Source organism: Aythya fuligula, chromosome 12 (genome assembly GCF_009819795.1).
Source record: "Aythya fuligula isolate bAytFul2 chromosome 12, bAytFul2.pri, whole genome shotgun sequence".
Classification (NCBI taxonomy): domain Eukaryota; kingdom Metazoa; phylum Chordata; class Aves; order Anseriformes; family Anatidae; genus Aythya; species Aythya fuligula.
The window spans coordinates 20213279-20234834 of record NC_045570.1 but is presented as its reverse complement, the minus strand read 5'-3'; the positions used below and the strand labels follow the sequence as shown (position 1 = coordinate 20234834).

The window sequence follows — 21556 nt, the reverse complement described above, 5'->3', positions numbered from 1 at the left end:
AGCAATTTAACGGTTCCCTATCTTCTCTTTCAATACTGCAGACAGGATTTCCATTACTGGGCTATCTATCAATGGTATCTTCCAGCACCTTCTGCTTCTGGTGGCTGTGATGGAGACCTGGAAAAGGCGTGTGGCATTATTATCAACACCATTCTGGATTTTTCACAGAGGTATTCCCTTCATGACTTGCATGTCTGCAGAAGCAATAGTTCTACTAATGACCATGAAGCTAGGTGAATTTGACTTACATGGGGCTATGTTTTCCTGAGTGGAAGTGATTCCCTTCTCGCAGGTCTGGCTGCATGTGAAAGCTGGGAGGTTTCTCTGCATGATTCACCGGTCTTTGCTTCTTGCTTTGGGGGACAGAGGTTAAGGGCTGAAGTCACAGATGGTTCCTACTTTGTCTGGCTTTACGTCAAATTTGTATTCAAATTTGTTTGGCCAGACAAACATCAATGCCATTGAGGAAGTGGCTGAAGCTGGAAAATGAGGAGGTGCAGGGCTGAAGGAGAGTTACATCTACAGTTTATTTAAGAAATGTTGATAGTAGATGTGTATGCTCATGTGAAGCCATTTGTTGCTTTTTTTTTTCCTTTGAATTATGTTCCCTTTCTGGCCTAAAAGGGATAGTCACCTGGTATGTCTCTATTTCAGGTTGGACCTGGGTAGCTATGGCCAGTTGAAGATGTCAGTCAATCCTGATATTCTTTGCAAGTTGCAGGTGATTACAGATTTTAATGCATATCTGTGTGTTCAATCCTTGAATTTGTTCAGGCAAAGATTTTTCCTAGAATGTCAGTGTAAGTAAGGCTGATACTCAGTTCTCAGATGTGGGCAGTGGTGTGGAAACAGACAGATATTGAGCTCGTTGAATTACTTTGGAGAATCATAGGGGTTTGAGTGCAAACTAACACGTAGCCCTGATAAACACTGTTTTTTCCTGCCACACCTTGTTTAGGAGCTGGTACTTGAGCTGGGCTCTAGGCGAAAGTCGCTTTCTGGCTGTTTGGATGCCAAGAGCCACTTCCTGTTTAAGATTCTTCAGGAAAGATTGAAAGACAGAAAGCACGACTCTGCTTTGGGTGAGCAGTTGTGGAGGCAGCAGGAGCTGCTGTTGCACAGAAGGTAAATGCTGACGTGAACGGCTGGGAATACCCTGACCAGATGTGCTGTTCACGTTGTGTGCTTGTGCAGTCAGGTAGCCTCCCCGCAGATCCCACTGCAAGTGAAAATGACACCGAGTCCTGGCAGCAGCTGTGCAAGGGGTGTTTATTCCGTAGCACCCACGTAGTTTAAATGGGTTTGTGTGCCATCGTGGGCTAAATGTTGCCCCTGTCAGTAGACTGGATTTCAAAGACCACACATCTTCCTGGACTCTGTTTACAGCCAGCAGCACTGTTAATGCCATCACTTGCATTAACCATAATTAAATTACTTACTGCTGTAACTTAGGAGTGCGTTTCCACTTTTGATCCATTGATAATATCTTTGAAAGCGGTCAACATATCTCATTGAAATGCAGGTTTCTTTCTGGACAACAGGGAAAATTCCTGGTACAGTTTCTGTTGACATGTTTGAGCTCCGTCATGTCTGACATACTCACAAACTCTCCTGAATATCAAAGTCTGAGAGTGCGGAGTCAGATTCTCTTCTTGATGGCAACTGTGATTTTGTTTTTCTCTCCCACCTAAGGATTCTGGTAGGGCTCCCTGCATCTGCTCTGATCATGACTTGTCGGAAAGGAAAGAAAACAACGTTGGACTGTGAAGATTTTTTTCATTTTGTAAACTCTGAGCTGGTATGTGTGGCTAGCCAAACAACTTCTTGTTGGCAAATGCTCTAGCTAAAGATCTTTAAACATGGGTTTATGGCAGAAGCTGAGGCATTCAAACTCTTTCTCTCCTCATCTTGCAACAGAAGAACGTCTGTTCCAGAGGCTACGCGCTTCCCTACGACATCACATCCCACTTCTTCAGGGTAACTCCTGCTTTCGTTGTTCTGCTCTGTTGTTCCTGCTAGCCAGAGCAGATGTTCCTTTTGAGGATACCTGGCTATGTGCGCTGTTCTTAGCAGTGAGATGTGCTCCCTTCACAGCTGTTTTGAGAATCGTTGGTATAAATTACAAAAAGATGAGCAGTAGTTCAGGGAAGTGGAAAGAATTAACAGGAGGAAGTAATGGTAGAGACTAATTTTAATACAATGCAAAGTGCATGGGGGGGGTGGGAAGAGAAGCTGTTGAACACGTTTCTTTTGCTGGGCCATGCTGACCCCTACAGTTACTTCTGATTAGTTTACATTTGGGTTTGGGAGGTACTTCAGAGCAGCAAAGACATAGGTGTGCAGTCATCTTGTATTATATCCTCTTCCAGGGCCTGCTGAATGCCAGCTTGGACTGTGAAGAAGCAGCAGAAGCGGTCAACAATGTTCTAACAACATGTCAAACCAAATGTCCCATTGTGCTTCTCTCTGCAGTGGTATCTGTTCATGTTTTTTTCATACATAGCTCAGTTTGCATTGCCAGGATGTGAAACTTCTTGTGTTAGTTATGTGTGTATGTGCATCCTGGGCTTCTCTATTTAGGGGGAAAAAAAACAAAACACAACTCTTTCTCAGTAGTTGGCTGAGATAACTTGCACACCTTACTGCAAACAGCCACTAAGTATGCCACCACTAATGCTGCTGGTTTCTGGCTTTCTCCCTAGCTCTGGTGGCCACGGTTGGAGCCAGTACTTTGCTCTCAGTGGAAGAGACTCTTTGGGGCACCGCTTGCAGAAGAGTTGGAAAGACTGAGGGAATGCCAGTCCTGGGCTACGGGGTGTGTATGAGGCACCTGAATGTGGAGCTGCAGGCAGGAGAACCTGCTCGGAGTGAGGTAGCCTGGCTGTGATGGATCAGCACGCAGGAAGTCTGTTCTCTCAGACAGGCTGGGGTTCAGCAGGCAGTGCAAAAATGCTAGTGCGGTCTGAGGCTTGTGGGACAGCTATGTACAGATTCCTTTGTAGAGTTGAAACTCAGAATGGGTCATTATAATCATTTAGTCTGGCCTTCTGTGTAATGTGGGTCAGTGTTTCACCATAAAGAGAAGAGAATCTTCTTAGAGGAGATTGGAAGGCAGAGTCCCTGTTAGACAAACACTGGCAATAGCCTTTAGCACAGTGTTGAGTCATTCCCTGAAGCTGCCGCACCCTTCACACCCTGGATTTGGTTTCACACCCTGGATTTGGTCAATCTCTGGTTGTCCTGAAACTACTGACTGCTTCTCTGCTGTATCCTTCCCTCTGTGTCATCTCCCATGTGGTAAATCTGCTGTGTGTTCAGTGTCCTGCAGCTTTTCACTAGAAGTTGGGAATTCAGTGTAAGAATCTCCTTGCAGATGTTTGCAGGCAGCAACCACGTGATTCTGTAGTAGTGCATGCAGCTACCTACCTGCCTAGCCTGTGATAAAAGAGATTTGGGAAGGCTGCTGTCTGTTGCTAGACTTCTCTTTATTTCTGCAAACTCTCCAAGTAGCATTCAACAATGGGGAAAAACCTGGGGAGAAAAATTACTTTTTTTTTTTTTTTTTTTTTTTTTTGTCCCAGTCACAAATTTATGCCCTTTGCCGAAGCCCTTACATCTCCTCATTTACAGCTGTGATTCTTTATCTAAAACTTTGTCATTCATGCTGGTTTTGTTTCTTAGCTTCCTTTCTTCAGGAGGGGTTTTTCCTCTCTCTGGCCCTCCTTGGATTTCTGCTGCCTTCCTCCACTGCACCGTTCAACAGCAGTCACCACGTGGAAGAGAGAGAAACGTACTGAAGAGGCTGGGGACTGACACAGAGCAGGCAAGACTGGGCACATTTTAGATGTCTGCTGTTCTCTACACTTAAAGAAGACAGAGACGTAGAATATCTTAAACTGAGAAATTGTAAGCCTTGTGGTGAAATCTTGCTGGTGGCTAGTTGATAGAATGTAGCTGTAGATTACCAGATACTAAATATTTATCCCAGAGGCAGTTTTTTTCAGATTTAAAATTTAACTCACGTATTGTTTTCACTGTGAAGTTAAGGAGGATTATTAAATTGCTGCTTTAGAAAATAATCGAAGATTGAGAGAGTGCTGCAGAGATTGAGAGCTCAATCCATGGCATGCTAGAATCACTTCTCCTTTTGACAAAGGAGCTTTCCTTGTTAATTTTAGTTCAGGCATCTTGGTTGTAAGGCGAAGGAGATGCAGAAAGTGTTTGTTAAACAGGGGTGCAGGCATCCTAAGGGCTCTGGGCAGGTGTTCTGGGAATCCTAGAGACAGACTCCAGGGAGATTCCCAGGTGTGCTCCAGGAACACGTCTGCTGTTTCACCATGGCCCAGGCTGTCTGTGCACAGCAATTCTCTGAAGCCTTCTGCTGAGAAGGAAGTTGGGCTGCTGCTCTGCCAGGGGTGTGCTGATCGTGAGGGGATGGCAGGGACCAGAGCTCCATATGGGGAGTGTCTCTGTATTGAGAAATTCACAGGTAAATCTTGTTCATGCGGAACCCGTGCCTTACTGGTTACTGCTAAGTTTTAATCCTCAGGGCAGCAGTTGCGGTAGCAGCTCCTCTTGCCGTGGGATTGACTCCACCGTTGTTTATACTGGTCTAGAGCCAAAAGCTGTTAGTCAGAAACTGATCTCACCGAGGTGATAGGTGCATTTAGTACAGGTGAAATAACGACAGCTTTCACCTCAAAAATCTTCCTTAAGATAGCAGGAGGGCACCAGGAGAATGAGAGCAGCAGGAGGGCTGAGTGTGACATGTCTCAGCAGATCACACTGGCTGCCTGGTGCTCAGCCTTTGGGTCAGACCCTCAGCTACTGCTCTGGTTGGGGTGGAATTCCCCAGATCTTTCTGTGGTGGGGACGTGGCCTCTCAAACAGGACTAGTGTGAGGTCAGATGCCAAATCAAATCCCTCCAGGTGACAGGCAGTGTGAAAATGCAAATCTTGCTAAGTCAGAAGGGGCAGTTTGGTGGGATCAGCCACCTTGGGGAATGAGGCACTGTGCTTGAATCCAAAGAGCCCTGTTGTTCTGCATGTGCCACTCCTTGTTGTTTGATTCATCCACATGCAGCGGTCTGTGCCTCTGGAAACTTTTCAGCTTAAGTGTGAGGTCTCTTGCTGCTCTTTTCTCTGCCTTGGCCTGACTGTTGTGCATGTGCACTCAGTCCTGTGCCATGCACATAGCTTGCTGTCTGGCTCTGCCCTCTCTTTCTCAGAAAGAGACAGGAAAACAGAGGAGGTTGAGCTTTACAGCTCAATTAGCAGCACAATTAAGTGTTACTTTAAATTCCCAGGGTCACAGAACTGCATCCTTTGATTTCAGTTGTAAGGATCCGGAAAAGCAGTAACGTGTGGCAGGACAGGATTGCAATGCACTTGCTGAGGTGGGAGGCTGCACAGCATCTGCTGGTAGTGTGCATGGACCAAGATTAGCTCGCCTCCATGTTTACATCTATAGTAGCTTACTTAATTTTTCCTGTATTTGGTAGAATTTGCCATTTGTTGTCTGAACTGCTGACTGCAGCGAGCCTGGTTTTAAAAAAACTGTGAATTTACTGTGGAATTTACCCTTAGAAGCAATGAAGCAAGCCAGGCCCCAGTCTGTCTTCTTCAAATGCACTTCCTTCACCTGGAAGGAGCAGCAGTGCTTGTAGTTCATCCAGGTCCATCCTGGGGACGTACCTGGTGAAATGTTATTTCCTGATGGGAAAGTTGAGTTCTGAGTCATCACCACAGACACAGCTAACAGGTACTCTCTTTCCCTTGCAGCTTCTTGTTTCGCTGCTGTTCTTCTCGCTCATGGACCTTATCTCAGCAAAAATAGCACCAAAGGTAAACTCAGCCCTCGGGGAATTCTCATGACACTAAATGCATCTGATTGGCTTGGTTTGTTGCCTAGAAGTGCTTTGTACCAGTACTCAGAAGGCTGGTAGCTTGTTGTGCCAGAAGGAAGGGATCTGCAGCGTCCCAGACAGAGCCTGCTGAAAGCCTCTCTGTTCATATCAGATTGAATGTGTATTTCCTTCTGTCTGATGTTATCTGCCCTGTCACTGCAGGAGCTTTTATTTCTGAATGACTTACTATTTATTCTCAGTTTCCTGCTCAGACTTTACACCTCCAGGTAGTGCTGGAACCTCATATCTATCTCTTGGCGTTTGTGTGGCATTGCACGTTCCTTGTAAGAGGCTTTTCCTCAGGCCAGAAACACACACGGAATTTCACAACGAAGAGTCCCTAACAAGGAGGAACACGGGTTTCCGAATGATTTAGTGCTATGAAATGGGAGAGCAAAAACAACAAGTTCCTTTCAGCAGCTCTCTGCCCTAAGCACCCTCCTGCCTATGAATGCGTTTCTGTCCCTTTGCTGTCTTCTCAGCTTTGAAGTGCAACCATTGGTGTAGTCAGCTAGCAGATTGGATCAGGGAGCAGATTCAAGCTAAAAATAATCATTTGATCTCATCGTCTTTCACGGGGGGAGTCTGGAGGAAGAGTCATTGAGGAAAAGAAATCTCTTGAGCAAACAGATAGGGGAGGTTGTTCCAAGTAAAATGAGCAATGCAAAAAAACCCTCCCAAGGCTTGCCCTCACTGGAGAGGTTAGAGGGGAAAAGTCTGCCACAGGCAACAGGGTGGGGTAGGTGCAGGACTCGCAGGGACTCTGCGGAGCACAGCTAGGAAGTGAGCAACCAGCTTGTCACCAGCACACCCGTACTGCTTCCCCTGCCCCTGTTGTGATGAAGTACCTACACTGCACAAGGGCCTGGTGGCCCAGGGAGGAACCCAGGCCCCCAGGCGAGGGGAAAGGCTTGGGCTAAATTCCTGAAGGTCCTTTCAGAGAGCACGTCATGTGCGTGATCCCTTACTGGGACTTCTGCTTTGATGCAACCAAAACCTAAGGTGATCTGTCCTTTCTGACTCCCAGGAGGGCGTGGACTTTCAGACCTCTCTGGAATGGTCCCTGGAGATTTTGCAGTGCCTGGAAGAGAGGGGCGCGTCCTGGCCACTTCTCTTCCAGTCAGCAGAAAAAGGTGAGCGAGTCCTGCCTCCGAGGGATGGAAAGTTGGGGTTTAGTGCTGGACAGTACTGCTCTCTTTGATTAATGAATGTGCTTTGTAAGGAGGAACTGTTGGGCCTTTGTGAGCTGCATGGGAAAAAAAAAAAATTGCTTCAGTAAAGGCTGAGAACATCCTGCTTCTACCCTACAGTACGGTGACCTGGCTGAGGGGTAGAGCTGGCTGAAACTCGGGCTTTCTCCACCAGATGAAACAATACTAAGAGGGAACAGCTGTCTTCTAGCTGTCTTCTCTGTGTCACCACACCCAGGTGTCAGGGTTTCGCGTGGGCTGGAAGGAAGCCGTGCAGCCCCTGCGCTGCTGTAGCAGTACATGAGGTAGCGTGAGGACCGCTGCAGATGCTCAGTGCTTCTCTCTGGCTGTTACAGGCTCCAGAAAATACTTTGTCCTGCACAGCGCAGCCTCGGCCTGCCACAGCCGGCTCTTGCCTCTTGCATTCTACAGGTAAGGAAAGTCCTGCTGGGTGCAGAAGGAAGGTGCTTGTGAGGGAGGATGTGGCTGGTGGCTGCCGTGCACAGCAGCAGGCCTGGTGGTGAGCTGAGCTCCTGTTAGCTGTGCAGGAGAAAACACTGGATCATGGCAGGGCTGCTGTTTTAGAACCCCTGTCTCTTTTGCTAGAAGTTTCCCTTCATCTTTGTCCTTCAGTGTCCCTGGCTTGCATTATTGCTCCTGGCAGGGGGTGGCCCTGCACGCAATGGCACTTGTAAAACAGAGGGCAGCAGGAGCACGGCCTGGATTTACCTCGTGTCTTGCTGTTAGAACCTAAGGTGGAATTGGCGCTGACTGGACACGTGTGTGACTTCCCACAGCCTCACCCCTGGCTTTGACCACGAGCTGCTTGCTAGAGAGCAGCTCTTCCTCTACGTGGCGCTCGACCTCTACCTCCAGCTGCTTCAGCTCTTTGTGGAAGGGAAGGACCTGCCCCAGACTGACCCGGTGGGACAAGGCCAAGACCCTGTGGAGCACGTGAGTGAAGCTCAGTCTTTTTTTCCTCTCCTAACTGTGAATCCTATCCCTTTTCCCTTCCCCCTGCTGCTTGCAGCATCCCTCTGGTTCTCACTCTCCTGTACAAAGCTGTGGGTTCACAGGGAGATGCCTTTACAGGCAGGCAGCTTGTTCCCAGCCTGGGCTGAGAGGCTGCAGGTACCTGAACCCTCAGCTGCCCCACTTGTACGGGGCTTTAGGATGGATGGAGCCGTCAAGCAAATGATCTGCTCAGCTTGTGGCTAGGCCACAAGTACAGCCTGCTGGTCCCTGCTCCCCTGCTGGAGACAGGGACTGAGCGCTGAGTGACACCACCCATGGGCTGAGTGACGCCACCCGTGGCTGTGCCTCACCTCGTCTGTTCCTCAGGGGGATCCCGTGGAGGTGATCTCCAAGGCCCGTCGGTTCCTGCGTGCTGCGATTCCTCGCTGCCCTGCCAGAAGCTTTGGGAACCTAGGACCGGTGCGTTGAGTGTTTCCTCTCCTCCCAGTCTGAGAGCCCAGTGTCTGGGCAGCACCAGCTCTGTGTACCCTTTCTTGCCACACTTAACTTGCTCACCCAGCAGCAGGCAGCGTGCTGCTGTACCGCGCGTTGGAGCAGTAGACACCTGCTGTTGGAGCAGTGCTATAGCCGCTGCTGTCCCGCTCCCCTGCTGCAGGCTTCGTCTCAGCTCCGTTAAACATTACCCTCACGCACTCTTGCTTAATGCTTGATCTTACAGAAAGTGCCAGGCACGGTTACGGGGCTGGTGTTGCAATTCCCACACGCACGGTGCTGGCTGCCTGCAGCCCCTGCTTGCTGCAGCGGCCAGCAGCAGCTGCCTGCACAACTCACGGGGGTTGCTGCAACTTGCTCTGAGGAAGCAACAACAGCCCTAACACCAGCCACCTGCCCTCTCCCCAGTTACTAGCTGCCTGTGACCAACTTGACCCCGAGCTGGGAGCCATCCTGCATCGCTCGAGGCCGGCTGCAGCCCTGGACCTGGACGAGGAGCTGGTCCTGTTCTGAGGGCCAGGCAGTGCCACCACGCTGACTGGGGACAAGGGACAGACCCGCTGCTACCTCTCTTTCTCACCAGTGCTGTTTCTTTCCAATTACTTTGTAAATAATTTATTACAAGCATAACCATGAAGCTCTTGTTACAATAAAAAGTAGGTTACAAATTTCAATTTAGACTTACTTTGGGAATCTTTTCTTTTTTTTTAACCAAAACAAAACGTCTGCTCAAAGTTGCTCCACTGCCCTAGGTACCCTTACAGCCACCTGCGGGCAATACTGTACAGGCAGCAGCTTGTGCAGGTCGGTAACAGTTGTGGGCCAACTCTGCTTCTACAACTGTGTGCGTGGGGAGAAGGGGGACAACAAAGGGGTGCTGCCAAACATCCACTCCCCTGGGATTAGACAGACTCTTAGTACAACACTGCTGAATCAGACGTGAGCATGGAGAATCACAGCATGATAACAAGCTTTTTCTGAGCAAGCTGAAGCTAATTCCACTGAGTTCTTTGGAGACTAAAATGTAAATTAAAAATCTCCACTCTGCTGTACGGTTTCTACAGGGCTGGACTGGGAACGCTGCCCCGTCCCCCCTCAGGTGGGCTCCTGCTGTGCAGTCACTTCTGGCTTTACTGCCTGGCTCTCTGAAGTCCCTGAAGTATTTAGGAGGAGAATAGGCTCTGGCTCCAGTGGCTTGGTTTTGTCCTGAGTCTGGGTCAGAGGGTGCACCATGGACATGTGGACGTTAAGGTTATGGGCCTTCTCGAAGCGCTTCCCACACTGGTCGCAGGCAAACTCCAGCTCCGTCTCAGCTTTGTGTTTGGTCATGTGGTACTTGAGCGACGCGCGCTGCCGGCACTGGAACCCGCAGATTTCACACCTGCAAGGCAAGGCAGGGGCTCAGCACCCAGCCCAAGCTGTCTGGCACAGGGACAGGCCCCCACGTGGGGCTGGGGCTGCATGAGATGAACACCACAGCCTCAGCGGGTGGCTCATAGCACCTCCTAAAGCTGCCCTGGTCAAGCAACGCCCTTACCCTCACAGCTGGAGCTGAAAAGTCACCTACGAACAGGGACAGAAGGACTAAGACCTGTTCAACAAACGGATGCACTGGAGCTGAGGCACACACTGCACAAGTGGATGAACACTTGAAGTGCCACATGCAGGGCTGGGGGCATGGAATTACGCTGCACTAAGGACAGGAATAGCTCATGGAGCTTCCTGATGCCTTCTGTCCCTTTTTTAGCTCTGAATAAATGATGATGTGCACTTACTGGAGGGGCTTGGCTCCTGAGTGCCGCATCTGATGGACCGAGAGGTGTTTGCGTTGCTTAAAGGTCTGCCCGCATTCATCACAGATATAATTCCGTACCTCTGCAATGGAAACAAGCAAAGAGTGGTTGGTGCTGCTGATTTCTTAGCGCATGAAACACACACACACAGCTGCCCACAGTTACTGGGGGAAGCTGAATTCCTCCCCCTGCCTCAAATCCCCCACACGATGGCTTGTTACAGGCTTACGTGTCAGGACGCCAGCTCTGCAGCCCCCACAGAGCCTTGCTACAGCGCCCAGCAGCCTTGCACAATGAATCAGCTGGCACTGCTCAGTCCCCACGCGATCAGAACCGTGCAGACCCACCTGTGTGAATGAGTTTCACGTGCCGCTGCAGGTACCGGTCAATCATGAACACCTTGTTGCAGCCCGGATGAGGACAGGGCCTCTCCCGAACTTCTTCGTGATGCTCTTTGATGTGTTTCTGGGAAGGAAGGACAGAGTTCTAACTGCTTACCTTAAAGCAGAGATCGAGGCTGCATTTTTTCTCCACAGGAAAGAAAAAAAACAACCCCCCAAGAAATGAGACCCCCAGCCTGGCAGCCCTGCACACCGTCACTGTTTTGCTGTGAAAAACCAGCCTTGCATCCAAATCCATCCCTGGCAGCGGGGACTTAACAGCACACAGCCCAGCTCGTTCCAAGGGCTGCTGCCGAGCCAGTGGCAGGCTTCCAGAACAGGAGGAGCACACTGAGCTACAGCAGCTCCTTTTCCTTTTGGAAGCACAGAAAAAGGCCAGGGACGCTGGACAGATTGCTCCCTTCCGTGACTCACCCAAGCACTCACCCTCCTGCAAAGCTAGACAGTGAACTACAAGTCCCAGACCTGCCCCTCGTACGAACGCTGCTCTACAACACCCAAAGCTGCAGGTTTGGAATAGGAACAAGCCCTGAACCTACCTTCATGCCGTCGGCCCCTCTGTAGACAGCTGTGCAGCCCTGGTAAGGACACTTGTAAATGGTGGGCAGCTCCTCCCTGCAAAGCAGAGGCTTGCTGTCAGCCAGCGTGCCGGGAGCCAGCGCCGCCGCCCCGCCACACCCTGCTCTTTTATTACCTTTCACATTTGATTTTTTTTTTCCAGCCTGGCTTAGGTCCTGGCTTCTTCCTTACTTTGGGCTCTTCTGCCTTCTTTGCTTCTTTGCTGTCACTCTTCTTGCTAGAAACCCTCCAGGAAGGAAGAAGGACATCTGTTTCACACCTGATCTTGATTTAAATCCTCCCACCTAACTGTCCCAGCATGTTACACTTGGCCTGAAGGCTTAGCCTGATGCCTGACCTGGCAAAGCCCAGGCTAAACAGGAGCACACGTGCCATCAAATAAATACATGCGAGCCGAGCTGCTGTATTTACTGCAGGGCCTGGGGAAGAGCAACACGGCCGTGCTTTAACCTGATGGGCAGCCTGGGGAACGCACGTTCCAGGCGTTAACGGGTCCCTCGGGGGCAGGAAGGCAGGGATGTGGGAGAACTGAGGCCAGGCAGGAAAACAAAGCTCATCCACCCAGCTGGGTCCTGCCCCGCGGCCAGCAGAGCAGGGGCAGGCACCAGCCCTGCTCAGCCACTGCCCCCCGCCAAGCACAGCGCGCTGCCGGAGGGGGAAAGCCCCTTACTTCTTCTCGGGGTAAGGCTCGAAGGAGTCATCTGAAGATTGCACGTTTCTCTTCTCATTCTCATCATCACTCAAGAAGTCTCTGAGAGAGAGAGAAGATGCCCTTTACCGACACAGGACGCGGTTGATGCGCCAGCACCAGCAGCCACACACATTCTCTGCTCCCAGCACGTTCATCTCCCCCACAGAACAGCGCAGGAACCGAAGCTCCATGTGTTCTCCTCCCCCGCAATCTCCCAAAGCAAATAAAGCCTCGGTGAACACAGCAAATAGCAAAATCGGCTCCTTTTAGGGTTAGATCTGTGTAAGATTAACTGAACCACTATCAGGAGTACAAAAAATGGCTGTTACTGACAAGATCCGATGTTGTAACCAGTTCCTATACTCGGAAAAGTAATTTTATAGAGCAAGAATGTGATGTAATTGTCTGGCACAGGTTAGTTAAGGTCATTCAGTGCTTCCTCATATGTAGCAGCCACATTTTTTTATTTTTTTTTGTTGTTTTTTTAAACCCTATGCTATACAAGAGGCAATTCACTCCATAGCCAGGGCACAGGCAGTAAGTTCTTGGGGTGCTTTCAGTGGGCCACGTTTACCTGCCACGCTGCACTAAGCTCGCACTCGGCTGTTCAGCACCTACACTCAATCACCAGCCGTGCACCAGCCTCACTTCACTCCGGGGTTTGGAGAACTCGGCCAAACCTTTGAGCAGAAAACCCGCCAGGCTGCCGCTGTCCCGCTCCCACTCAGACTTCTGCACAAACGCTCCCGCGGGGGACAATTTCTCGGGGTCCCACCTCACTGCCTGCGAGCTCAGGGCCGTGCACCCGCACCCCGAGCTGCAGAGGGGAACAGCGTGGGAGCAACACGGAGCCACCAGCAGCCTGCTGCCCCACGCAGAACCGCGCGGCTGCTTTCTCAGGGCGCAGGGGCTGGCGCAGAGCACGGCCAGGTCTGCTGGGGGCAACCACACAGAACACACACACTGATGGGCAAACACCCTGCTGCGACCGAGGGAGGGAGCTGAGCGCTGCCACCGCAGAGAAACCGCTCTGCGCCTCGGCTGCCAGCCCCCAGGGCCTCTGGGGACCGGGTCTCTCGTGGAGAAAGAGCTCTCCGAGGCCTCCCATTTCATACTCGCAAAGAAGACATTAAGGCTATTTTAAACCCACTCTTCTCTCACCCCTCAGAAAGGTCACTGAACTCGTCTTTTACCCGCTCATCCGACGTTGGAGACAGAACCTGCTTCCCACTCAACTGTCCTAGGAAATGAAGGAGAACAAGGTGCGTTACTAGGAAAAGCAGTGAGAACAAGCCAGCAGAGACAGCTGCCGGGAAGGCACTCTGACTTCACTCATGGTGGCTCATACTGGAGGGAAGAAAAAAAAAAAAAAAAAAAAAGTGCTCCACGACAAGTTAATGATTATTTAAGCCAAACTCCATGCCTCGCGTGCTCCAGGAGCAGCATTCTGCCTGCGCCCCAGGGACTGGGAGAGCCCTCACCCTGCAGCTGCCACGAGCATCTTTCGGTTTCCCCAGTGACAACCGCTCTGTACCCGGCAGCCTCATTCCCCAGTGAGTCACAGCTGCCTTCTCCCTTCCCAGCAGCAGACGTCTCACGTGGCTGTTAGAGATAAACACATCTCGACTTCTGGAACTCGGGATTAGCCTGAGGCCCCAAGTTTTTGGGGAGAGGGGAGCGCCAACAGGGGCTCCTGCTGCTCGGCATTGCCCTGCAGCCGCAGCTGGGGGGGGGGTCACACCCCATTGCCAACATGTGGCAGGGTTAGGACTGATCAGAAACCTACATCTGGCAGATGGTCAGAACCAGTGACTGCTCTGCACTGCTCACGTCCCTGCACGAGGGCAGGGCCAGCTGAGGAACAGCCAAGTCTGTCCCTTCCATCAGAGGGGAACAAGGGACGGCTCAAGCTGCAGGACAACGCGGCCAGCCGAAGCCCTGCGCTCCCCCTTCCCTCTGCAAAGTTTGCTGTCTGAGACCAGAGACAATTCTCCAGGCAACCTGCGCTTCCCAGTGGGATCCAAGTCCCCCTGAGGAGCAGCAGTCCCTGAGGAGGGCAGCCCAGCCCCGACACCGCTCCCTGGGGCAGCTCTTCAGACCTCAGCCTTCCCCAGAAGCCCAGGAGAAGGTCAGAAGGCAAATCCCTTACCTGTGGCGCTGCTCAGCGGTGACACGGGCTGGGGCAGGGCTTTCTCCTGTACCGAGGCCGTGCTGTCCAGTTGTGGATGAGATGAATCCCTGTTCTGCGGCGGCTCATTCTCCACGTTCGGTGGCCCTGATGTGGTCCCTTTGTTTGCGGGCTGCTGGCAAGGAGTCGTCCTTACTGGAGCATGCTGGGGTTTGGGAGCAGGAACAGCCTCGGCATTGTCTGCCCCTGCCCCGTTGTCAGTCAGACGCTGCGCCGTGCCCTTGCTCCACTCCCGTTTGACAGACAAGGCGTTGTCGACCAGCACCGTGCTGCAGTCGGAATCCGTGTCCATGACGTAGTCGTGCCCGTCCCCGCAGCCCCAGACGGCGCGGATGATCCCGCAGTACTCGGAGGACAGCACGCTCTGCAGGCTCGGCACTGACTGGCAGCCCCCGGCGTGCGCGTGCGCCCACGTCACCAGGCTGTGCAGGCACTGCGGGCTGGAGGTGATCAGGTCGACTGCAGGGAGGGGAGAAGCAGCAGGCGCAGGGTCAGTGGCTGCAGACCCGCTCCCGAGCCACTGACAGCGGCTGGCTCAGGCTGGTGCTGCCCCCAAACCCACTCTTTGCGCTCCCAATGTAAGTTAGAAACTTTCCAGCACAATGCTGGGATGCTGGTGCCAGCGAGGATCCTTCTGGGGACACGAGGGGAGAGCTCGTGGTGGAGGGAGGACGGGGCAGTGTGACCACCCAACCTGTGAGCACCCAACCCGGGGTGTGCAGGGACAGCCCTGCTGAAGGACACGGGCATTGCCCTGCCCCAGACACCCCAGAAAACCACCCCCCTGCGCCAAAACTGCAGAAAGAGAAGGGAGGCAGCTCCGTGAGCTGCTACTCACCCAGACAGGAGGCACCTCCCTCCGCGCCAGGCTGGGCCGGGGCAGCGCTGCTCCTGCAAGAGCCAGAACAGCAGCGGCAGCGTTACAGCGGGACCGCGGCGGCACGCGGTGCTTTACTACTCCCCGTAGCTACCGGGGGCAAAGAAACACAACGTACTTTCCTTTCGACTTGACGTGGCCCGTGGGAGACGCGTTCACCCTCTGGATGAAGGTCCTGAGGACGCTGCGGCATTTGTAGAACTGGGCATGGCACTTCTTGCAGACGAACTGGGGGAGCGCGGGGTCCTGGCGCACCGCCACCCCCACCAGCCGCTGGAAGTCCGTGAAGAAGACCTGATCCACGCGGCGCTGCTTCTCCGAGTTCTCCCCCATCACCGGGACCTTCCCAAAGGCGTTGCGCAGGCTCCTGGAGGAGAACTTCCCATGGCAGAGGCGACAGTATCCAGTGCTCAGGGCTCTGCCAATTCCTGCGGGAGAAGGGTCGGGTACAACCGCTCGTGCCTGCTCCAAGAGCACGCAGGAAGACTTTCCCCATCCCTCGGTCCCAGTCAGCAGGCTGCCTTCGAGGTCCTGGCCTCAGCACAAGCACAGGAAAGTCAGGCAGGATGAGACCTCCTCCAGGACTCAGGGCAGCCCCTGACAAAGCAGGAGCTCGGCAGCATCACCGCTGTGCTGCGCCCCAAACCCCCCGATGTCCCTGCCCTGCGCCCCGGGGAGGCTGCTGCAGACCCAGCTCCTCCCGGCCGCGGTGCTCGCAGGGCTCTCGTGCACCCGCGCTTCCGCCAGCACCATCCTCCAGCAAAGTCACTCTCCTCCCTGCCCGGCGTTTATCTCCAGAGTATTTATAGACAGTGGCCGCAGCCCTCAGCGAGCCTGAACCGCCCCAGCTCTCCCCCCTCTTCCAGGACACGCCGTCTCTCTGCCACCCCAAGGCTTCTGCCTCATCACAGCCCCCTCAGGGCCACGGCCGGGCTCCAGCCCCTTCCAAAGGGACAGCACACGGCAAGTGGTGGGGGTCCTGCCCCACACCTGGGGGGCTGCAGCTCCTGCCCACAGCCCCCAGGAGCTCTCAGTGGCCACCCCAGCAGCACCCACGGAGCTGCAGAGCCCTCACAAACCTTTCGGAGGGCTAAAAACCACCCCTCAGCTCCAGGCCAGCCTCAGGCACAGGGGGCTGAGCCTGCTGCCCCCCGAGAACCCCCCCACACTGGGGGGGGGAGATCCCCGCGGGCCCCCCGGCCCTGCCCCACACGGGGACCCCCCCCACCGGGGCACAAAAAGGCGCCTCCGGGCCCCGTCCCCACAACCCCCGAGGAGGGGGGGGGGGGCCCAGCTCCATCCCGGTGCCGCCTCCTCCCTCCCCGGAGGCCTTGAGGGGCACGGGACGGGACCCCCAAACCCCCCCCCGGTACCGGCACCGGGACCCCGAGGCCTCACCCCCCCCTCACGGCCTCACCTTCCTCCGCCGCCCCCCCGGGCCGTGCCCAAGCGGAGGCCGCCGCCGCCGCCACCACCGGGGCCGCCACCACCGGGGCCCACCCCGCGGCCGGTTCGGGCCTCGCCGCTCCCTCCGCAGCCCCCCGGGCCGCCGCCGCCGTTGTCCCGGGCCTCCTCCGGGGCTCGGCCGAGGCCGCCAGGAACCGCCCGCGCCGATCGCGCTTCATCCCCGCCGCCGCCGCCGCCGCGGGCCCGGCGCGCCCCGCCCGGCCCGGCCCCCCCCCCAACCCCCCCCCCGGGCCCCCCGGTGCCCACAGCGCCCCCCAGCGGCGGGGAGGTCCCGGCGGGGTCCGTCCCGGTTTAGGTTCCCCCCCCCCCCCCCTCCTCCCCGCAGCCCGGTACCGGGCGTTCCGGCCGCCATGGCCGCGGCGGGCGGCGGTGGCGGGGCCGGGGCCGGGCCGGGCAGGGCCCTGCAGGCCGCGATGAGGGCGGCGAGCGGGGCTCTGGAGATGGACAGCGGGGGGAGGCCGGCGGTGAGCAGCGGGCACCGCAACGGGGGGGGGGGCTGGGGAGGGGGCTGGGGGGGATCCGGACCCCCATTTGTGTGTGTGTGTGTCCCCAAAAATGGGCTTTTTAGCATCAAAATCCCACCCCCCTCTCCATGTGTGTGACCCCCACTCCCCAAAAAAGGGCTTTTTAGTATCAAAATCCCCCCTCCTTCTCCATGTGTGTGACCCCCCCGCCAAAAAAAGGGCTTTATAGCATCAAAACCCACCCCCCTATCCATGTGTGTGACCCCCCCCTCCCCAAAAAAGGGCTTTTTAGCATCAAAATCCACCCCCCCCCGTTGTTTTTTGTGGCAGGAGGCGTACGTGGAGTACCTGAAGAGCATCGCCCTCATCTCGCAGGCCCTGCAGGACGAGGCGCTGACAGGTAGCCCACCCCCAGCCCCTGCTGGGCGCCCCCCTCCCCATAAAGGGGATGCTGAGGAGGGGTTTGGGGCGGCCCTACAACCCCCCCACTGTATGCAGCTGGGGGCGAGGGGCTCGGCCCCGACACGCCGAAGATGCTGAAGCTGGCGGAGCAGTGCCTGGAGAGGGTCAAGTCCCTGGCGGCCGCGCTGGGTGAGCCTTGGTGGTCCTGGGGGGGGGCGGCGGGGCGGTGGCGGGGGTGGCTGAGCCCCTCCTGCCCTCCCCAGGCAAAACCAAGGCGAAAGCGGCCCCGCAGGAGCGCGGCGGGGGGCCCGCTCCCGTCTCCAGGCACCGCAGGGTCTTCTCGGATGAAGGGGGCAAGCTCTCGCCCTTCCTGCCGCCGGAGATCTTCCAGAAGCTGCAGATCGCCGAGGCGCAGGCAGCCCGCAAGTACGTGGTGGGCTGGCAGCAGGGGCTGCGGGGTCAGCATTCACCCAGCCCCGCTGCTGGGGCCCATATGGGGCAGCCCCGAGCTGGCCGCGGTGCCTGGCTCGTGTGCGGGGTCACCCCGACGCCCCTACAGCCCTGGATCCCCGCAGGGAGCTGACGCCGCTGGAGGAGGCGTCGCTGCAGAACCAGAAGCTGAAGGCTGCCTACGAGGCGCGGGTGGCGCGGCTCAACCCCAGCCAGGCCGTGCAGAAAACCTCGCTGGTAAGGGGGGAGCTCGGGGTGGGGGCTGCTGGGGGTGGTGGGACCCTCACCCGGGGCTTTTGTGGGGTGTCACCGACGCAGCGTCGCTTTGCAGACGCTGTCCCTGCAGCGGCAGATGATGGAGAACCTGGTGATCGCCAAGGCACGGGAGGAGACTGTATCCTTGCTGCTGGGAGAGAGCTCAGAGCAGGGGCCGGGGCTGTGACAGGCTTTGGGGGCTGAGTTTTGCCCCGTTCCTGGCTGTTTTGGGGGGCTGAGGCTGGAGAGGTGCAGCCTGTGCCCATCCAAGCTGCCTCCGTGGCGCCGCTCAGCCAACACGGGGGTCTCAGGGGGCTCCCCCTGTGCCACCCCATGCACCCAGCCCGTGCTTGTGGCTGCTGCTTCCTCAGTTCTGGAGCCTTAACTCTGCCCTGGCCCAGCTGCAGCGGAAAATGGAGGAGCGGCGCCTGCGGCTGCAGGAGGCAGCCAACAGGTGAGGGCACCGGGTGTCACGGAAGGGGCTGTGAGGGTGCGGGGGCCTCGCTGCATGCCCCCTCACCCGGGACCACGGCACCCCCAGGAGGTTCTCCAGCAGCGTGGCCCTCACCCCCGAGGAGCAGGAGCAGAGAGCGCTCTACGCTGCCATCCTCGAGTACGAGCAGGACCACGTGAGTATGCGCCGGAGGCTGCTGCCAAAGGTGCTGTGGGGGCAGGAGGACGTGCTATGGGGCAGGAGGACGTGCTGTGGGGCAGGAGGACGTGCTATGGGGCAGGGTGAGGCGCTGTCCCTGCTGATGGACCACGGATTCTCCCTCAGGACTGGCCGCGGCAGTGGAAGGCCAGGCTGAAGAGGAGCCCGGCAGACCTGTCCCTGGTGACGGGGCTCTTCTCCTGCCTCCTCAGGTACTGCGGGGCTGGCAGGGGGCTCTGCTCGGAGCCAGGGGGGCGCAGCCGCCTGCCGGTGCCCCCCCCTCACCCCATCCCTCTGCTTCCAGCTTCCCCGAGCACCCCATTGCCCAGCTCCTGCGCAAGCTGCAGTGCGCGGTGTACGCCCGGCTGTACCCGGCTGTCAGCCAGAGCAGCCCCGAGGCCGCCCCCGTGGCCCCCTCCGGCCTCGCTTTCCTCTCTCTGGATGCGGGGGGGCTGCTGCCTGCAGAGCCGGGGGGCCGGCGGCTCCGAGCCTCGCGCAGCCTGCACTGCATGTTCTCGGTGCCCGAGCACGGCCCGGCCGAGCTGCGGCACAGCCTCTCCAGCGCGCCCCTCGCCGACGGCAGCCCCGACGCCCCCGGGATGGAGGGGGACCCCCAAGCCCCCCGGGAGAGCTCCTTCGAGGACCTGGAGCGGTTCCTGGCCTCACCCGAGGACTGGCCCTTGGGGGAGCCCCCGGCTGGCCCCGGGCAGGCGGCGTCATCGCTGCAGGAGCAGCTGAAGGGTGTGGTGAGGGACATCCACAACGCCATCGGTGAGGGGGGGACGGGGGCACGCGGGAGGGGGACGGGGTCTCGCTGTGCCCAGCCCAGCGAGCTGCGTAACTCCCTCCTTCCCAGACAGGCTGCTGTCCCTGACCCTGCTGGCCTTCGAGGGGCTGAACACCGCCGCCGGCAAGGACCAGTGCCTGGCCTGCATCGAGGAAGCCTTCTTCCCCCCGCTCTGGGCCCCGCTGCTGGCCCTCTACAGGTACCGCAGCCTCGAGGCTCGGTTGGGGGCTCCCGTCCCGGCCCCCCAGCCCCAGCAGCCCCCCGTTGTCCGCCCGCAGGAGCGTGCACCGGCCCCGCGAGGCGGCCCTGGCCCGCAGCATGGAGCGGCACCGCAACGCCAGCCCCGCCGAGCTGGGGCTGCCCTCCCGGCTCTTCCCCGCCACACCCGGCTCGCCCCCCGCCTACGGCGCCGCCGTGGAGGACCTGCGCCTCATCCCGCTGGAGACATGTCCCCGCAGGAAGCTGGACTGCATCGGTGCGGGGCCGGGCCGGGGGCGTGCTGGGGGTGGGGGTGCACGGGGGGGGCAGCGGGGACGCCCCTCAGCACCCTGCTGTGTGCCGCAGTGCGAGCCCTGCGCAGCATCTGCGAGTGCGCCGAGGAGTACTGCAGCGCCCGCGACAGCCGCGCCCCCGCCTCCGGCACCATGTGAGTACGGCGCTGCCAGGGGGGCGCCCGGCCCGGGGGGCAGCGGGGTCGGTGCTCCCCAGTGCTGCTGGTTGCTGCTGTGGTTACTGGTGGCCATGGGTGCTGGTGACCCTGGGTACCAGTGGCTATGGGTGCTGGTGGCCATGGGTGCCAGTGGCCAGTGGTGCCAGTGACCATGGGTATGGTGTCCTTGGGTGTCATTGGCCATGGGTACCAGTGGCTATGGGTGCTGATGACCCCAAGTGCTGGTGTCCTTGGGTACTGGTGGCCATGGGTACTGGTGGCCACTGGTGCCAGCGCCCATGGGTGCCAGCGTCCTTGAGTACCAGTGGCCACAGGTGCCGGTGACCCTGGGTGCCGGTGGCTACGAGTGCTGGTGTCCATGGGTGCTGGTGTCCTTGGGTTGCAAAATCCACGGGTGCCAGTGTCCATGGGTGCTGGTCTCCTTGGGTGCTGCTGTCCTTGGGTGCCAGTGGCCATAGTTGCCAGTGGCTATGGGCACCAGTGTCCCCGGGTGCCGGTGCCAGCAGCCCCCCTGAGGTGTCGTGTCGCCGGCAGCGGTGCGGACGACCTGCTGCCCCTCGTGTCGTTCGCGGCGCTGCGCAGCGGGCTGCCCCAGCTGCTCCCCGAGTGCGCGGCGCTGGAGGAGTTCATCCACGAGGGGTAGGGGGCTCTGGGGGGGGGTTTTGGGGGGTCCCGGGGGGGAGCTGTGACCCCCGGCGGTGACGCCGCGTGCCGCAGGTGCCTGCTGGGCGAGGAGGGGTACTGCCTGACCTCCCTGCGGAGCGCCCTGGCCTATCTGGAGACCCTGCCCTGAGCCGCCCCCGGGACCCCCAGGGACCCCCCGGGACCCTCCCCGGCAAGTGGCGGGGCTCGGCCCGCGGGGGGGCGCTGCGGGGAGGGACACGCCCCCCCCGGCGTGACGTCACGGTGGGCGTGGCGCGGGAAAGCGGAAGGGGCGCGGGGCTGGGCAGGCAGGTGGGAGCGGGACCGGACCGGGACCGGCACCGGCACCGGGGGGGGGAACCGGGGGTGGGGCGGGGGGAGGGAACCGGGGCCGGTTCGGGGCCGCCGGGCGGGGACCGGGGAGTGCGGCGGGGGGAACGGCGGGGACCGGGGCCGGTGCTGGGGCGGGGAACCGGGGGGGCACCGGGAGGAACCGGGGCCGGTAGGGGGCCACCGGGAGGGATCCGGGGTGGTGCTGCAGCGGGGAACCGGGGGCACCGGGACTGGTAGAAGGCCACGGGGCAGGGAACGGGGCCGGGGGCGGTGCTGGGGCGGGGCAGCGGGGGGCAGCGGGGCCGGTAGGGGGCCACGGGGAGGGACCGGGAGCACCGGGGG

The 21556-nt window shown here is 57.7% G+C and overlaps 3 protein-coding genes across 3 annotated transcripts in view; 2 read left to right on the top strand and 1 right to left on the bottom strand.

Annotated features, from left to right (window-relative positions):
- FANCA (FA complementation group A) overlaps positions 1 to 9222 on the top strand; it is a 34729-nt gene extending 25507 nt beyond the window's left edge. Inside the window, exons 30-43 of the mRNA XM_032195733.1 lie at positions 42 to 170; positions 655 to 721; positions 959 to 1125; positions 1693 to 1798; positions 1918 to 1977; positions 2370 to 2474; positions 2703 to 2815; positions 3682 to 3823; positions 5782 to 5844; positions 6934 to 7039; positions 7453 to 7528; positions 7894 to 8050; positions 8438 to 8530; positions 8972 to 9222. Of these exons, the coding sequence (XP_032051624.1) occupies positions 42 to 170; positions 655 to 721; positions 959 to 1125; positions 1693 to 1798; positions 1918 to 1977; positions 2370 to 2474; positions 2703 to 2815; positions 3682 to 3823; positions 5782 to 5844; positions 6934 to 7039; positions 7453 to 7528; positions 7894 to 8050; positions 8438 to 8530; positions 8972 to 9076 (1489 nt within the window). The 3' untranslated portion in view covers positions 9077 to 9222. The remainder of the gene's footprint in view (positions 1 to 41; positions 171 to 654; positions 722 to 958; positions 1126 to 1692; positions 1799 to 1917; positions 1978 to 2369; positions 2475 to 2702; positions 2816 to 3681; positions 3824 to 5781; positions 5845 to 6933; positions 7040 to 7452; positions 7529 to 7893; positions 8051 to 8437; positions 8531 to 8971) is intronic.
- Positions 9223 to 9263: 41 nt separating this feature from the next.
- On the bottom strand, positions 9264 to 16911 carry ZNF276 (zinc finger protein 276). Its single transcript, XM_032195806.1, has 11 exons — positions 16893 to 16911; positions 15211 to 15520; positions 15054 to 15106; positions 14177 to 14674; positions 13189 to 13267; positions 12007 to 12087; positions 11452 to 11562; positions 11297 to 11372; positions 10704 to 10821; positions 10339 to 10438; positions 9264 to 9944 (listed from the first exon to the last, which is right to left on the bottom strand). The coding sequence occupies exons 1-11, from the start codon at positions 16909 to 16911 to the stop codon at positions 9659 to 9661; spliced, it is 1731 nt and encodes a 576-aa protein (XP_032051697.1). The 3' UTR covers positions 9264 to 9658.
- VPS9D1 (VPS9 domain containing 1) lies at positions 16910 to 21058 on the top strand. The gene is made up of 15 exons (XM_032195690.1): positions 16910 to 17023; positions 17354 to 17423; positions 17522 to 17614; positions 17689 to 17851; positions 18001 to 18112; positions 18207 to 18269; positions 18532 to 18584; positions 18672 to 18759; positions 18909 to 18994; positions 19087 to 19553; positions 19639 to 19768; positions 19848 to 20044; positions 20134 to 20215; positions 20774 to 20878; positions 20957 to 21058. The coding sequence occupies exons 1-15, from the start codon at positions 16910 to 16912 to the stop codon at positions 21030 to 21032; spliced, it is 1899 nt and encodes a 632-aa protein (XP_032051581.1). The 3' UTR covers positions 21033 to 21058.
- Positions 21059 to 21556: the final 498 nt, after the last annotated feature.